The sequence below is a fragment of the Polyodon spathula genome, chromosome 2 (genome assembly GCF_017654505.1).
Source record: "Polyodon spathula isolate WHYD16114869_AA chromosome 2, ASM1765450v1, whole genome shotgun sequence".
In the NCBI taxonomy this organism is placed as follows: domain Eukaryota; kingdom Metazoa; phylum Chordata; class Actinopteri; order Acipenseriformes; family Polyodontidae; genus Polyodon; species Polyodon spathula.
In genome coordinates, this window is record NC_054535.1 from 89450827 (window position 1) to 89469501 (window position 18675).

General features: G+C 37.3%; 1 protein-coding gene across 1 annotated transcript in view; it reads right to left on the bottom strand.

Moving 5' to 3' along the window:
• The window catches only part of susd1 (sushi domain containing 1), a 38924-nt gene extending 20986 nt beyond the window's left edge, over positions 1-17938 (bottom strand). Inside the window, exons 1-8 of the mRNA XM_041270994.1 lie at positions 17800-17938; positions 17310-17465; positions 8829-9008; positions 8173-8352; positions 5805-5984; positions 4945-5124; positions 2386-2565; positions 1280-1459 (exon numbers count right to left, since the gene is read on the bottom strand). Of these exons, the coding sequence (XP_041126928.1) occupies positions 1280-1459; positions 2386-2565; positions 4945-5124; positions 5805-5984; positions 8173-8352; positions 8829-9008; positions 17310-17465; positions 17800-17938 (1375 nt within the window). The remainder of the gene's footprint in view (positions 1-1279; positions 1460-2385; positions 2566-4944; positions 5125-5804; positions 5985-8172; positions 8353-8828; positions 9009-17309; positions 17466-17799) is intronic.
• Between the last annotated feature and the right edge of the window lie 737 nt (positions 17939-18675).

Genomic DNA, 18675 nt, shown 5'->3' on the forward strand with positions numbered 1-18675 from the left:
ACAGACTGATATGCAGAACAGGGAAAGAAGCACCAGACAAGGGGGGGGGGGGGCAGAGCGAGCACGTACCCGGGTTATGTGGTTCATGGAATCAGTGTACACACCACCCCCTACCCTTATATTTTGATAATGTAGACCTGCCTGCTGCTAAACTATTTGGTTGTTGAGCTTGACATCTCATTACATTACCAAAAAAGATCCAGTAAGACAGGTACAACAAGCTTATGTTTACGGAGCAATAATGACCTCTGTTCCCTTTAGCTTCGCATACCCAATGTGCAATCAAGTAAAGCTAAAGTTATTGAAAAATGAAACAGTGCCCTGAGTCATATAGGTTTCAAAGCCACAGAGTCTGGAACTTGTTTGGGAAATTTGCAGGAGAGACAATCACAGGCTTACTGCAGTTCAGAAAGTCCCATCTCAAAGAAATGTGTTTTTCTACACATTTTTGTAAGAGTTGCTTCTTTCTTATAAATGAAAGTCCTTGCTTAACTGTACAGCACAGCATTGTAAACAGTTACCTAAGAGGGCTGGTTATATGGATTTGGCAAACCATGTGATAACATCCGACTTCAGTTTCAGTTGACAACAAATGTTTACAAACCAATAAACAGAATATAAAAATACTTTACCATAATAATACATACTGACACCCGACACACACACACACACATACACATCTCATAACCCTCAATTGCTTTGCTTATATGGCAACCAAAGTTTCCACTACGCTATTTTGCATTTATATTTCCAAAAAAACAAGCTTTATTTATACCTGGCAGTAAATTTAAGTGGGAATTTAAGGTGGTGATATTGTGGTCAGCCACTGTTCAGATCAATGTTTCTTACATACTGACAACTCATACGATTTCATACAATGATTTTCAACCCTGGTCCTCATGAACCATAACAATTCCTGGACCATTAGGGATACTTCATCTTGCTAGCAGAAAATTATCCCATGATAATACTGTAAATGTTGACAGGTTTGTCAGTCAATTAATGGATTAATTAAATATCAAATGCATTTTCATAGTGATCCATTATCCTATGTGCTTGGTTCACAATCCAACCACTCCTTACAGTACCACAATTGTTCTTGCTGACCGTACACTGCTGTACAGTATATTATGGAAACCATATTGAAAAGTGATACATCCCCTTATAGCATTACTACATTTTACCAAACAACATTAATCTTTCAGCAACTGAAAAAAACATTGAAAATACTACTTATTTTGTGTACAGTATTGTAAAATTTACTGTGTGATACAAATACCTTTGCATTTTAGATTAATATTTTCCCACCGCCTGTTTGCTGTACAAACAGAGTAGTTTTTTCCTTCCTCTGTGTAAAATCCTTCCTTGCATTTATAGTAAACCACACTCCCAAGCTGTGAGGTGTTGTCCCAGAGCATATCAGTATATTGTACAGGTGGCGGTACTCCACAGTTGATTTCTGTATGTTAAAGAAGCAATCAGAAGTTAGTTATTGTGTGGACAAACAATGGAGTGTGATGTAGTGTGATTTAAGGTGGTATTAATTGGCTGAGAGTAGAATTGTTAGATAAAGTTTTATGTTATTACTGCTTCTTTAATCTGAAAGGCCAGGCTTCATTTAAAACAAAGAAGCAAAACCTTAAAAATCAGCAACTAGATATGCAACCTTAAATCACCTAAATGTTTTCAAACAAAAAAAAAAAAATTAATGAGGTCATTAAAAATGACATGATGAATATAGTATTAAAATACTATTGTACTTCTTGGTAAATCGGCCAGGTAAAAACTTGTTCTGCCATTTCTGTGCCTGTGTTGTAAACTAGGCTCCACTGCTGAGATTTTTCATATGATTTTAATCATAAAGGTAACCGTATTCATGTTTTTTTTTGTAAATGCTCTTATTTGAAATCATTCTCATCCATTCATTGTACTTACCACTTGCTTTTAATGGAATTTACTCTTATAACCAAATACTTTTTAAGTTTACCTGCTCTTAGTCATAATCGCTGTCAAACGTAATTATTTATTGTATTTATTTTCTCTAATTTAAATTTTCTCTTACTGATTTTATTGTATTTTATAACTTCTGTTATCTGTAATGTGACACTTTATAATATGATACTTTGTAACAACTGTAAGTTGCCCTGGATAATAATTCTAGTAATAATTATTATTAATAATAATAATAATAATAATAATAATAATAATAATAATAATAATAATATAATAATAATAATAATATGCCATCTCTTGACTAGCTTTCAAAAAACTGATGAGATTGCCTTCATTCTGACAAATAATCTCCAGTCTGCATTTAGTACCTCAACAATTACCCAATTCCTTTACTTGTCTTATGTGGTTTGCATTTAATAAATAGAAAAATACCTTTACAAGTTAGAGTAGCATTCTCCCAGAATCCGTTGGCTGTACAAACAGAGCGATTTTTTCCTCTTTCTACAAAAAATCCTTCTTTACATTTGAAATAAACCACACTCCCAAGATGTGCTGTTTTGTCCCACAGCATGTCAGTATGAGGTACGTGTGCTGGCACTCCACAGTTGATTTCTACATGTTGAAAGCAAGTATTGGTAAAGGGATAGACAAGGTAACTTAAATTCAAGACACTCAAAAATTACACATTTGCATTAATCAGATTAAACTGGCTAGCTTATCACTTTAATCTTACTATGCATGCAGCTTTTTGTAGGCACTCACAATGAACACAAGGGTCGACAACTGTCACGATTTACAGTGATTGTCCCTACACTTAACCTCCTGCCCTCCATGCACAGTAATAATCACCATACACCATATGAGTTGTAGAACTGTGTATCACCATACACAGTTCTACAACTCATATTTCTATCTATCCTGTAGCAGAACTGGTTACAAAAGGCACCTTAGCCATTAAGAGACTGATGTAAGGACAGGCATAGTGCAAACAATTGCTGCAAGATGCAAATTACCTAGCGGCCAGGCAATTATTTTGCACTGCGGCCTACGTAAGCTTAAGAGCAATACTGAACACGCCCAAATAAAGAGTTGCAACAATTATAATGAGGGTTGCAATGAGCACTACCTGTGCATCGGGGTATTTAGGTGAGGTGAGTCAGGAGGACAGAGAGCAGTAAGCACTGTATGAGAAAATCAAACCAAATTAAAATATATGTCAGAGGAAGGGCAGGAAAGTCCTCTTGCAGCATGTAAAAGCAAAGAAAAGTTTTCTGCGGCGGAGCCAAGAGTCTTTACAGCAGAGGTCACTCAGTATGAAATTGCTACCAAAGAGGTCCTCTATAGTGGAAAGAGTCAATGCTGTTGGTGTTACCAGGAGGACAATCAACCAGGTGATGAAAGGTGAAATTCAGTTATTAGGTCTAGGATGACCTGCGGAGTGAGACGATAACGCCTTACTGCCGCATCCTCCGGCTTCCCAAACAAAGTGATCCTGGGTTTGAATATGCACGGTCTTCTCCGTCTTGCCCTCCTCCGAAGTTTTTTCTGTCTGTCCTCAACAAAAGCTGCATCAAGGAGTGTACCACAGCAGCCATCCTGAGGCCAATAACAGGTCTCTGATTTTATTTATTGATTGATTAGTGCACGTTTTATGTTGTCTGACACTACAATTGATATGTATCATGTTATTTTGGCTTCTCCAATCGTTCTCCTTGATCTGCCTTGTTGGGCACCAACTAATTGAATTACTGATCAATTTACGCACCTAACTAGAAATAGCCCAAACAGGATGGCCATCTGGGGGTTTGTGTCTGTCTATCTGTGCAGGAAAGGGAATGCAGCATTAAGTTTGGAATGGCGAGTGAGTGAGTGAGTGAGTGAGTGAGTGAGTGAGTGAGTGAGTGGAACAGACCAGTAAACAGAGTTTTCCGGCAACATGTATTGGCAAGATTGTATGGCGGTGTTTGATAATGAAGGTGAGCAGCTTAAATGCTTTTTAGCCTTAGGAACTGAAACCAAAGAAATAGGCTATATTGTGATGCTGGTTTCTCTCTCTCTCTCTCTCTCTCTCTCTCTCTCTCTCTCTCTCTCTCTCTCTCTCCTCCCATGTTCAGACATTATGTGTGTGTTTTTTTTTTAAAACGCTGTATATTGGTTTATTTTTTATTTTTTATTATTACTATTTTTACTATTTTATGAACATGTATATTCCCTCTATTCACTGGGTAGCAGCGCTATTGCACTTACACTTTGTTAAATACATGACTTCAGTTAATATGAACCTTGTTGTTACCTATTCGCAGTCTCACTACCTACTTACAGGTGAATAGAATGATTGTCTTAAGTACCTTTAAAACAATGTGTTGCTGCTATTGGATATGTTTTACAATAAACAAACTTCTACTGAATTTAAATTATTTTCTTGGTAACTTTGTTCCTGCAAATTTAGATCTGTTCTCTGAATTAAAAGAACCTGCAGGTATCCTAATTTATTCTGTCCCTCATCGCACTGAACTGGCATAGTCCTCTACATTCTATTTTACAATTTAAGGCATTTGTGCTATTTCTGTATGCACCCGTACCGGAGAGGTGTGTTAAACAAGGACCAGACAAGATCCTTAATTATCATTATAATGTTTGCGCCCGCTTACTATTCCAGATCTCTGCCAAATTCCATGCTATTTTCTTCATTTGAATACATTTGAATATTATTTCAATTGATTAATGATAGAAAAGTGGAGAACAGGCAGGTGAAAACCATTCTTTACATACGGCGCATTTTCTAGTGGCCGCTAAAGTCATTTTGCGAGTACAAAAATTTTGGACGCGAAATGGGTGTTTTGCAGCTGCAAATCACTTTGCAAATATCCTTACATCAACCCCTAAACCACCAACGAATGCCCCCTATTGGGTGGGTTAGTACATCCCAGGGTAGCTCAGTAGATAAACACAAAGCAAATAGAAAACAAAAGTACAAAATAAATCGATTACCTTTACATAGTAAAGAGGCATTTTCCCAGTAACCGTTTATAGTGCAAACCGAATAATTCCTTCCTCCAGATCTGTAAAATCCTTCTTTACAGTTATAATACACCACGCTGCCCAGTCCTGCACTGCCGTTCCACAGCATAGCGGTGTGTGGCAGCATGGGGGGCTGACCACAGTCAATCTCTAGGAGGAAAATCAACACAGTGATGTCAATATTCACTATGAGTGTGAATATGGCAGTCCTAACAGTGCCAGTGGGACCCAGGAGGACATTCCACATAACAGATGTGAAGCATCAAATTTAATTACATAAGTTAACATAAAAAGTAATAACTTCCTTCAATCAAACAGATTTTATAAATCCATAAACTGGCAAATGGTGAATGCATTAGCCAAAAGATGTGTTCATTCTAAGCATGACAAAGGTGTGATGACACTGCATGTTGTTTTAGAGCTTACTCTCACAACATCTGTATCTCATATATGTGACTATAACATAGTCTACTGTTGTACTGTATGGCATACTTGTGTTACTGATATTGCTGAGGTAACACAATCTATGAATTACAGCACTTGAGTTTTCATAGATGTATTGCACAGCTTACAAAACTCAGATCTTTGGAATTTATGTTGTGCCACATTGCGTTTCTTTGCATTTCTAGACATTAAACTTGAACAGACCCCTTTGAATCCCAAGGGGGAACTGAATTACAGTAGTCCAGGACAACTCTGGGATTTAAAGTGTTAGCTGCTTGGTTTTTGCATGGAGGTAGATTGATAAACAGGTTTTGTTTCATCTGAGTTGGTAACAATTAAAAAAAAAAAAAAAAAACGGGCAGGTTATTACAAAAAAACTCCATTACCTTTACATAATAAGGAAGTGTCTTCCCAGTAACTGTTTATAGTGCAAATCGAAAAATTCCTTCCTCCAGCTCTGTAAAATCCTTCTTTACAGTTATAATACACCACGCTGCCCAGTCCTGCACTGCCGTTCCACAGCATAGCGGTGTGTGGCAGCATGGGGGGCTGACCACAGTCGATCTCTAGAAGGGAAATTAGAGTTCACAAAGGCTCAGTTCCTGTATGTAGGTTTTGTGAGAATAATGTGTTGAGTAACAACTCATTTACATTTACGACTGGTTTCACAGAGCTAATGTGAGCCTCAATTAGTGCTAGTTGGGGTCTGTGAAACCAATGTAAAAATGCTGTAGACTGCTTGGTTAATACTTAGCTGGTGCTGCAAGACATGATTCTGAAGGTTTAGAAGGCTGTGCTCTTCCCAGAGCCCGAGCTTAACCAGTGCACCAGCTTAGTGCTTGAAAGCACTGGGTTGTAGCCATCCTTTGGATGAGACATTTAACCAAAGTTCTCTCCACACATTAGTGGTGACCTCCGATGTACTGGCTTAATTTCACTTCACATCAGAACAATTTACTGTCAGGATTATGACTACTTGTTTTGAGTATGGGAGATGTTAGTGATTACTGACTACACTATGTAACACAATTTTTGTTCCTGGGTAGTAAGTGTTATTTCCTAATTGCTCATGCCTCAAAAGTATAGCAAATGACTATTATTCCCCACAAACTTTGCTTTTGTGACCAGGACAGTGATATTTTAAAATGTATCTATTTCCAATGAGAAAACGGTCTTTTCGTTCACATAAAGTCAGAAAATAACAACATATGAATCCAAATTAACATGTATTTATACTAAAGTAATACAAAAATGACTACAAAAGATTTAGAAGTGAGTAGTTTTTCGGGATTTACGATTATATTGATATATATTATATTGATTCACTTTCATGAATCAGCCCCCAAATGTAGTCTCCCATCATGTTCTCGTTATACTGTCCTTGGTAGGCGTTCAAAGTCCAGTATATCCTGGTGGAAGTGCCCGCCTTGCTCCTTCAAGTATGCTCCCATATTCTCCTTGAATTGATCAAGATGAGCATCAAGGATATGGACTTTGAGGGACATCCTACAGCCCATTGTGCCATAGTTCTTCACCAGGGAGTTTCAACCAACTCCACATAGTTTTCGGCCTTGTGATTGCCCAGGAAGCCCCGAACCACTGCGACAAAGCTGTTCCAAACCGCTTTCTCCTTACTAGTGAGCTTCTTGGGGAATTCATTGCACTCCAGGATCTTCTTTATCTGTGGTCCGACGAAGACACCGGCTTTGACCTTTGCCTCAGACAGCTTAGGGAAGAAGTATTGAAGGTACTTGAAGGCTGCCAACTCCTTATCTAGAGCTCTGACAAATTGTTTCATAAGGCCCAATTTAATGTGCAGTGGTGGCATCAGCACCTTCCGGGGGTCCACCAGTGGCTCCCACTTGACGTTGCTCCTCCCCACAGAGAACTCGGTCCGCTGTGGCCAGTCCCACCTGTGGTAATGCGCCTTGGTGTCCCTGCTGTCCCAAAGGCAAAGATAGCAGGGAAACTTGGTAAAACCACCTTGGAGACCCATCAGGAATGCCACCATTGCAGCCTCTTGATGCCATCTCAGAAAAATGCAGATATGTATCCACTTAGGCAGCTGGAACTAAACTGAACTGGTGGGCTTAAGGCCCCTGTATTTATACTACTATTTATATTACTGGAACGTTCTAGAAAGTTCTAGAAGTTACTTCAAGTTTACTCAGCACTGAATCTATCTGGAATGTTCTGGAAAATAGGTAAATTTCAAAATATCGCAGGCCTGGTCACAAAAGCAAAGTTTGTGGGGAATAATAGCCATTTTCTATACTTCTGAGGCATAAGCAATTAGGAAATAACACTTACTACCCAGGAACCAAAAAAAAATAAAAATAGAATTGTTACACGGTGTTATTTGGCTGCTGGCTCCACCGCTGAAGGGCAGAAAGAAGCCACTGCCCTCTGAAAGAGGATCTGATCTGGCGATGCCAGGTCAGCAGGGTGGACCGTGATGAAGCTACACACTTCCCTCCATCAAGTGGACTTTCTGCAATCCAGTGGAGGTTGGAGAGGTGGAGAATAGAGTTGCAACTGAGTTGAGTGAGTGAGTTTACCTGAGATATAAATAACACAGAGGGGAGTCTCAGGTTCTAATTAAAACACAGACAGGAAAAAAACATTTCACAAAACTCCTTTACAGGCTTTCAAAACATCAATAGTCAAAGTTTTAGGAATAGGGAAATGTGTTCTGTATGATATGCGCAGGAAAAAATCTAAATCATGTGGTATGAAATAGGTCCTGGATGTTACCTTTACATAGTAAAGAGGCATTTTCCCAATAACCGCTTTTAGTGCAAACTGAGAAATTCCTTCCTCCAGCTCTGTAAAATCCTTCTTTACAGTTATAATACACCACGCTGCCCAGTCCTGCATTGCCGTTCCACAGCATAGCGGTGTGTGGCAGCATGGGGGGCTGACCACAGTCAATCTCTAGAAGGGAAATCAACACAGTGCTGTCAATATTCACTATGAGTGTGACTATGGCAGTCCTAACAGTGCTATTAGTTCTTCTAAGGTTTATTCAGAGTACTAAACTGGTATTATAATGGTATCCCACTGATTCTTTTACACTCGCTAGTAAATACCAGGGGTCCAGATGAAATAGTGGCCTAATAGGTAGTAATTATCACTTTATTAATAGTTATTGATTTCAGGTACCTGCTCTGATTTGTATATATGATGGTTCATCTGCATCTTAATTTCCACCTAGTCACATACGCATTCACAAAGCCAAACAATGAACCAATTTGACTAATGGCAAGGTTTCACAAAAGCCTTATTAATCATTTACAACAGGCCTTAAAAAACTGTCATAGTCAAAGTTTATGAATTGGGCTGTTTGTTTTATATTTTTTTATGATAAGGTGGAAAACATTAGGAACAAAAACGTATGCAGTAATCATTACCTTTACAAAGTAAAGAGGCATTTTCCCAATAACTGCTTTTAGTGCAAACTGAGAAACTCCTTCCTCCAGCTCTGTAAAATCCTTCTTTACAGTTATAATACACCACGCTGCCCAGTCCTGCACTGCCGTTCCACAGCATAGCGGTGTGTGGCAGCATGGGGGGCTGACCACAGTCAATCTCTAGGAGGGAAATTAAAGTTTTCAAAGGCTCAGTTCCTGTATGTAGGTTTTGTGAGAATAATTTGTTGACTAACAACTCATTTACATTTACGACTGGTTTCACAGAGCTAATGTGAGCCTCAATTAGTGCTAGTTGGGGTCTGTGAAACCAGAGTAAAAGTGCTATAGACTGCCTGGTTAATACTTAGCTGGTGCTGCAAGACATGATTCTGAAGGTTTAGAAGGCTGTGCTCTTCCCAGAGCCCGAGCTTAACCAGTGCACCAGCTTAGTGCTTGAAAGCACTGGGTTGTAGCCATCCTTTGGATGAGACATTTAACCAAAGTTCTCTCCACACATTAGTGGTGAACAATTCACTGTCAGGATCATGACTACTTGGTTTGAGTATGGGAGATGTTAGTGATTGTTGATTATTTGGCTGCTGGTTCCACCTCTCAAGGGCAGAAAGAAGCCATCGCCCTCTGAAAGAGGAACTAATCTGGCGATGCCAGGTCAGCAGGGTGGACCGTGATGAAGCTACACACTTTCTGCAATCCAGTGGAGGTTGGGGAGGTGGAAAATAGAGCTGCAATTGAGTTGTGTGAGTGAGTTTACCTGAGATATAAATAACATAGGGGGGAGTCTCAAGTTCTAATTAAAACACAGACAGGAAAAAACATTTCACAAAACTCCTTTACAGGCTTTAAAAAACATCAATAGTCAAAGTTTTAGGAATAGGGACATGTGTTCTGTATGATATGCTCAGGAAAAAATCAAAATCATGTGGTATGAAATAGGTCCTGGATGTTACCTTTACATAGTAAAGAGGCATTTTCCCAATAACCGCTTTTAGTGCAAACTGAGTAATTCCTTCCTCCAGCTCTGTAAAATCGTTCTTTACAGTTATAATACACCACGCTGCCCAGTCCTGCACTGCCGTTCCACAGCATAGCGGTGTGTGGCAGCATGGGGGGCTGACCACAGTCAATCTCTAGGAGGAAAATCAACACAGTGATGTCAATATTCACTTTCAGTCTGGCTATGTAACTTCATTAGTACTGATGTCACCCACATGTAAGCACAAGTGGTTATTATATTTTTACCTGGAAAACCCCATATTGTTTTTAAAAGAGAATAACATATTCCCACATTACAAATCCTATGTACTGTATATAGTGCTACTAGTATTGATTCCAAGCTAAATAACACATGGCTAAGGAACAAGTTCCAAACCTAGGAATGCACTCACTGCAATGCATGTGAGACCTAATGTCATAATAGGTGTAGAACAGCAACTGGGGCATTTATATGTTAGGCAATAAAAGTCCAATGCTAACCAACGTAGAATCATATGATGTCAATTGACTAATAGCCCCACTCTCATTCTTTCAGATTACTAACTCATTTTAAAAATTAGATAAATAAAGGTATTTTAAAATATGTTTTTTTTTTTCCCCCAGGCATTTTCCCAGTAACTGTTTATAGTATGAACATAACAATTCCTTTCTCCTGTATTATATAATCCTTCTTTACATTTACAAGTGGTGTGTGGCAGCAAAGTAAGCAAACACCCCAAAAGAGAGTCAAAATATAAAGAGGACTTCAGACTCCAGTCCTGTCATCGTCTGGAGCACTAAAAGGGAATCGCCAGATCTATTTTTTAAAGGTACTGCTGTCTAACATCCAAGCACATCTGGAACACCAGAGTGTAACCATAAACATGTCCCCCTGCAACACTCTTCCCCTAGTGCATGAGAAATAACACACATGATATTCTTGCCGTTGTATTTGCAGGCAGGGCAGGTTAATATTGATGCTCTAGGGGCATGGTGTTTACATGGCCAAAGATTAAAACAATATTGCTGTAAACAGTTAAATTTGAATGTTAAACACCTTTAATTTTTGTATTCTCATGTAATAACTACAATTGACCTAGATAATTATAGAATACAGTTGTATACTGCAAAGCGCAAAGATTTTTTCATTCAAAAAGACACATGACCAATATGGCAGCCTCATAAGGTCATAGGTCAACATGAATGAGACTATTTGATATTGTCTGAGGAGTTTCCATAACATTGAATATGAAGCTGATTTTAAAGAAGCTATTTTTAGGCTTTTCAGACTCCCCCTCCTTAATCTGCTTGTTTGTTAGCTTTCATTTAAGACCAGTTTTTTCTCATTATCTTGAATTCAGCAATAGTGATGTAACAGTAGAGGAACCAAAGCCATTACAATATCTTACTCTGTGATCCCAATCTTTACAATTGGGTCATGTGATCAATCTGTATTTACAGTATGATGTTCTTTAGAAGAAGCAGTTAGTTATCTATCAAGAGAAAAAAATGATCATGCCTTCAACCTTATGAGAAATACGTTCTGAAAAGCTTTGAAGAGCACTTCAAGAAGAGGAATAGTAATCTACAACCTTTGAATAAAATCAAGGCACCGACTAGAGGGGAGGTATGCCTTGATTTAGTCTTTTCAAATAACGAAGATAGAATAACTAAAACAGAGGTCAGAGAACCACTAGCAAACTCAGACCACAACATGGTCTCATTTGAAGTGTTTTTTAAAAACCCAAAAGTAATGACTAAAGCTAAGGTTTACAATTTTAGAAAAGCAAACTATGAAGGTATGAAACAGAGACTAACAGAAGTAGATTGGAGTAAAATAGAGAAAACACCCACAGAAGAAGGATGGTTGTTCTTCAAAAATGTAGTACTAGAGGCGCAAAACAATTATATCCCTAAAGTAGACAAAGCTAAATGTAAAACTAAATTGCCAAAATGGTTTAATAGATCAATTAAAAAAAATATTCAGCGAAAAAAGGCACTTTACAGAGCATTAAAAAAGGACCAAAAAGAAAGTACGCAGAAAGAGTAAGCCCCCCCCATAAATGTAAAACTAAATTAGCCCAAAAAATGGGTTTAAGAATAGAATCAATTCAAAAAAAATATTCAGGCGACAAAAAGGCAACTTTTACAGAGCCATTAAAACAAGGGACCAACAGAACTGCAAACGCAAGTCAAAAAGGAAGTTAGAAAGGCCAAGAGAGAAATAGAAATGAACATTGCTAAGGGAGCTAAAACCAATTCCAAAATGTTTTATCAATATTACAACAGCAAGCGAACATTCAAAGAGGAGATTAAATGTTTAAGAGATACAAATGGCAAAATCGTAGATGAAGAAAAAAAAATAGCAAATATATTAAATGATTACTTTTCACAAGTTTTTACAAAGGAAGATACTGACAACATGCCCCACATGTCATCCAGTTCCTATCCAGTTTTAAATAACTTTAGCATAACTGAGGCAGAAGTGTTAAAGGGACTAGGAGCTCTTAAAATAAACAAATCCCCTGGGCCGGATGAGATCCTCCCAGTAGTACTCAAAGAAATGAAAGAAGTAATTTACAAACCGCTAACCAAGATCATGCAGCAGTCTCTTGACACAGGGGTTGTACCGACAGACTGGAAAATTGCAAACGTAATACCGATCCACAAAAAGGGAAACAAAACTGAACCAGGTAACTACAGACCAGTAAGCCTGACTTCTATTATATGCAAACTTATGGAAACTATAATAAGATCCAAAATGGAAAATTACCTATATGGTAACAGGGTACTGGGAGACAGTCAACATGGTTTTAGGAAAGGGAGATCGTGTCTAACTAACTTGCTTGATTTTTTTGAGGATGCAACATCGATAATGGATAATTGCAAAGCATATGACATGGTTTATTTAGATTTCCAGAAAGCTTTTGACAAAGTCCCGCACAAAAGATTAATTCTCAAACTGAACGCAGTTGGGATTCAAGGAAACACATGTACATGGATTAGGGAGTGGTTAACATGTAGAAAACAGAAAGTACTGATTAGAGGAAAAACCTCAGAATGGAGTGTGGTAACCAGGGGGGTACCACAGGGATCAGTGTTAGGTCCTCTGCTATTCCTAATATACATTAATGATTTAGATTCTGGTATAGTAAGCAAACTTGTTAAATTTGCAGATGACACAAAAGTAGGAGGAGTGGCAAACACTGTTGCAGCAGCAAAGGTCATTCAAAATGATCTAGACAAGATTCAGAACTGGGCAGACACATGGCAAATTACATTTAATAAAGAAAAGTGTAAGGTACTGCACGCAGGAAATACAAATGTACATTATAAATATCATATGGGAGATACTGAAATTGGAGAAGGAATCTATGAAAAAGACCTAGGAGTTTTTGTTGACTCAGAAATGTCTTCATCTAGACAATGTGGGGAAGCTATAAAAAAGGCTAACAAGATGCTCGGATACATTATGAAAAGTGTTGAATTTAAATCAAGGGAAGTAATGTTAAAACTGTACAATGCACTAGTAAGACCTCATCTTGAATATTGTGTGCAGTTCTGGTCACCTCGCTATAAAAAAGATAATGCTGCTCTAGAAAGAGTGCAAAGAAGAGCGACCAGAATTATTCCAGGCTTAAGAGGCATGTCATATACAGACAGGCTAAAAGAATTGAATCTGTTCAGTCTTGAACAAAGAAGACTACGTGGCGACCTAATTCAAGCATTCAAAATTCTAAAAGGTATTGACAGTGTCGACCCAAGGGACTTTTTCAGCCTGAAAAAAGAAACAAGGACCAGGGGTCACAAATGGAGTTTAGACAAAGGGGCATTCAGAACAGAAAATAGGAGGCAATTTTTTACACAGAGAATTGTGAGGGTCTGGAATCAACTCCCCAGTAATGTTGTTGAAGCTGACACCCTGGGATCCTTCAAGAAGCTGCTTGATGAGATTTTGGGATCAATAAGCTACTAACAACCAAACGAGCAAGATGGGCCGAATGGCCTCCTCTCGTTTGTAAACTTTCTTATGTTCTTATGTTCTTAAATTACCAAGCAACAGAGGTTATAGACGATATATTCTACTGCATTTTTGATAACTGAATCCAATGTTAGTTTACAATATGCTTTGAAATGTAAATGTAACATGCAGATAACCCAGGAGCTGATAACACTATGTAACACAATTTTTATTCCTGGGTAGTACATGTTATTTCCTAATTGCTTATGCCTCAAAAGTATAGAAAATGGCTATTATTCCCCACAAACTTTGCCTTTGTGACCAGGACAGTGATATTTCAAAATATCACTATTTCCAATGGGAAAATGGGCAAATGTGTGTCTTTTCGTTCACGTAAAGTCAGAAAAAAACAACATATGAATCCAAATTAACATGTATTTATACTAAAGTAATACAAAGATGACCACAAAAGATTTAGAAGTGAGTAGTTTTTTGAGATTTACAATTATACTGTATCACAAAAGCAAAGTTTGTGGGGAATAATAGTCATGTTCTATACTTTTGAGGCATAAGCAATTAGGAAATAACACTTACTACCCAGGAAAAAAAAAAAAAAAATTTGTTACACAGTGTTATAATTGAGGAATGAAGGCAACACAAAAATACAACAGGGGTTGACAGCAGGAGACAGATGAATACTATTTTTAGGCTTTTCACACTGTTCCCCTTAAATCCTCATTTTTGTCATCTTTCATTGAAGACCATTTTTCCTCATCCAGCAAAGTAAAGCACAGAAATACATCTTAATTTCTAGAATACCATGTATTGTTCATTATAATTCAATCCACAACAATAAATTACTATGAGGTTCTTTTTTTACTTATCGTATTGTCTAATCGGGTTAAAATAAGTTAATTCAAATGTAGTTACACATGGACTCAATTATTATTTAGTATTGAATTTTAATGAAGTAATCACATGAACTGTCATTATGACCATTGCCAGTTTTGTATGAACAAATCTTGTATGTGATTATTCAGAACAACATTGAATGATATTTAAAAACATGCAATTCATTATGCAATGTCATGCAATGTAGTTGAACCATGTCACATAACACATGATCAACAAGAGATGTAGTATTTGAGTGCTGAGGATGAATTGCCAGAAGGTAAAAGAGGCCTATCCTCTTGACCACTGGTTATCTTTCTTCCAGTTCAAACCATTTTATACCAAATTATACCTTATTTTTTCTTTAAAAAAAAACAAAAAAACAGTAGTGTAGTTTCAGTCATTTAGATTCAAGTACTGTATTATTAAAATGGAATTTGGTTATTTTTGCCATTATTCTAAAGATCTGTTTTGTGCTCCAACAGTAATAATGTTCTTCTAGACCTCAAGGCAGAACAGAGGGCTGCAAACAAATTATATTATCAGGAAAACATTGGAGGATGGTGAATTCATTTATAAATGGCAATTATACCAAAAATGAAATACATACTGACTGTTGTAAAACTTACAGTTGAAGATTGAATTGTTGACAAAAGCAGTGGCAAGGTGTATTTTTACAAACTGATGGAAACATGTTATCAGTTGCTAGGAGCAGTTTCATACTTTTTCTCAATAGGTAAGCATAGGTACCTAGAGTATGACATTAATTTTACCAAAGGGATACTATATAGGTCAATGCTATATAATAATATCTATCTTATATATAATAATATATATATTTATATATATTATATATATATATCTGAATTCCACCTTTAAATGGATTCAATTTTGCTACACCAAAACATCAAAACACACCAATACACAAAATGCACATACTGTACAAAATTAAAAATGTCAAAACCATGAAAGAATGAACAGACTTACCTTCACACACCAAACTGGGACCTTTCCATTCTCCCCCTGCGTTACATATGGTCGTGCCATTTCCACTTTTCAAGACATACCCTTGGAGGCAATTGTATTTAACTACACTCCCATAGCTTGTTCCAGTTGTTGAAAGCAGGAAAGTATGTGGAATGATAGGAGGGGAACCACAATCCACAGCTAAAAACATAAAAGAAAATGTTAAAGAAAATGTAATGCTCCATAGTAGTGTTATTAGTCAAAACAAGTTCTCAATTACGCACTCAGAATTAACTAGTATAATTTACATACACTAGTTTACTATTCTCTTAGTAATATCTTTGATTGTAACTTTTGTGATGTCCACTAGCACTATTTACAATCCCATTGCAAATCTTTAACAAGCTGTTTCAGGGAGAAAAAATACTTGCCTCCAGTTCCTAGGTCAACCGTTATTATACTCTCGCTAAAGAAATTCTACCTTGCCCAAGCTGGTGGCTTTAATAAACATGCCATTGATACATGATGGAACAATGATACATGATGATTAATATCACATATCATGGGAGAATAAACAGATGAAAAAGATTCAAATTCAGGGGTAAATGTGTGCCTGCGAGACCTGAGTGATGTGCCAGTGACTGCAGTTGGCATAATCTTGAATTCAGCAAAGGTGATGTAGCAGTAGAGGAACCAAAGCCATTACAATATCTTACTCTGTGATCCCAATCTTTACAATTCGGTCATGTGATCAATCTATATTTACAGTATCTGGTTCTTTAGAAGAAGCAATTAGTTATCTATCAATACGTTCTGAAAAGCTTTGAAGAGCACTTCCTTTAAACTAATGTGTGTCTTGCATTTTTTTTATTTTACCTCTGAAAAAAAGCATTTTTTTACCTTTGCAAAAAGCTGCATCCTTGACAGGATTGAACGGTTCACTTCCATGTGTTACTGTGTATCCTTCAGCGCAGGTACAGTTATAATCTCCAGGTAGATTTTTGCACCGCCCTCCTTCTCCACATATATCTCTGACCTGACATTCATCAATATCTTAAAACAAACAAGAATCCTCTGTGATCAATACAATACAAACTCTACTGAGGAGAGGAAGATTGACCTGCCCTTCACATGTTCATTTACAACATGAGAAAGTCATTTTGCAGAGAAATGAAATTTGACTATATTGCCAAATATGAAAAACAAAAGAATGCATACGTAATTTATACTGTAAGCAAAACATATGGACCCTACAAAAAGAATTCTTTCTGATGTCTTGCTCCCCTGGTTACTTCCATATGAAACTATAGTACCAAATAACTAAGAAAATACATTCAATTATATAAAGAGGGTGTCAGTATAGGCTGAAGTGCAGTTTAAATGTAAAAAAAGCTATTACCAGTTAATATTAAGCTATTACTACTATGTACATGAATCTCCTTTATGGTTGGTCCTTCGATGTGTACTACTAATGTACATTGTTGTGCAGTAGTGCTGCTAGCTATGCTTGCTATCAATGCTATCATAGGTTACTTCAGAATTTAACTGTTGTCATTAGCAGTATGTTTAAAAAAGACATGTGTAATGTTTGTACTATGCAGAATTCACTGCAATGGTCACTTTTGTCCAATTTCATAAGCTTTATCAATAAGACTCTTCATGCCACATACCATCACAGTAGGTTCCATCATTTGGAATGAACGCGGCCAATCTGTTGGAGGGGCTGTACCCACCCAGACAGGTGCAGTAGAAGCTCCCATACGTGTTATAGCAGGCTGTGTGTTCACCACAGATGTTGGTGGCACCAATCTGACACTCATCTTTGTCTGTGTAAGAAGAACAAGCTGTATTGTTCTACTGGTAATTTAATTACACAGGGTGATTAGAAAGTAAGTTTACCACATCAACGATATGGTGAGTTGATGTGGTAAACTTACTTTCTAATTACCCTGTATATATAGTCTTATAAGATACATGACAAATCCTACCATATACACAGTGCAGATCTCTGTGAAATTATCTGGTCATTTTTACCATTTGGCTGAGCCCACCAAACCTGTGTATCACTGTCATGCTCATTCCTGATTGTGGTCAATTATCACTATATACATCCAGTGGTTTAGTTCAGAGCCTTTGAAAGAATGAAAAGTGAAGACGTACCCTGGCAGTGTTTCCTCCCATTTCCTACAAACCCATACATGCAGTTGCAGACCATCCCACCACTGCCATCTGTCTTCTTGTCACATTTAGCATTGGCATGACAAGTGGCACAGATGTCTACAGTGTCACCAGTTGTCATGGCTTAAAAAAGCAGAGAGATACAGTTTGATTGTTAATCTATATCTATATCTATTGGTTATACCACAAAGTTCACAAGCCCATAATCCCAGCCAACCTATCTAAGACCTTCTGATCAGAAGTAATATCCCTGAGACCCAGCAGATCAATGTAAAAAAATAGAGCTAAAAACATAAAATGATAAGCTTCATTGATCTTCTCAGATTTTGAGTAGAGTGGTCATTATCCTACAGTATATGGACTTCTAAAACTCATGGGAACCTTGAAACAAACATGCTTTACAATGGCTTCATACACAAAAACAATGACATGTTTAATTACAATTTGATAAGCAATTCTCCAGAGACTGCAAATGCAAATGTGTGACATGCAGATGAAATTATGTATGAAAAGATACATCTCCTGAATCTGATCATCATAAAAGCTTATGCTAAATAATGTTAATACCAAGTTAATGCTGGTTCTCTAGATATATGACGAGTGTGACATACCTCCACTGCAGTATTTCCCCTTCACGGGGGACTTTGTGCTCAACGGGGAATAATTACCCGAGACTACTGTAATTCCCTCTGTGTCACAATTATTTGTGCTGAAGTACCCTAACAATTTTTTACCCTATTAAAAATATATATATGAAAAACCTTCATAAAGTGTTATTTCTCAGATGCATACGCATATTTAGCTGTGGCTGCTTATTTTATAAAGTGCAGTACCTCAGGTAAAAAAAAAAAAATTGCA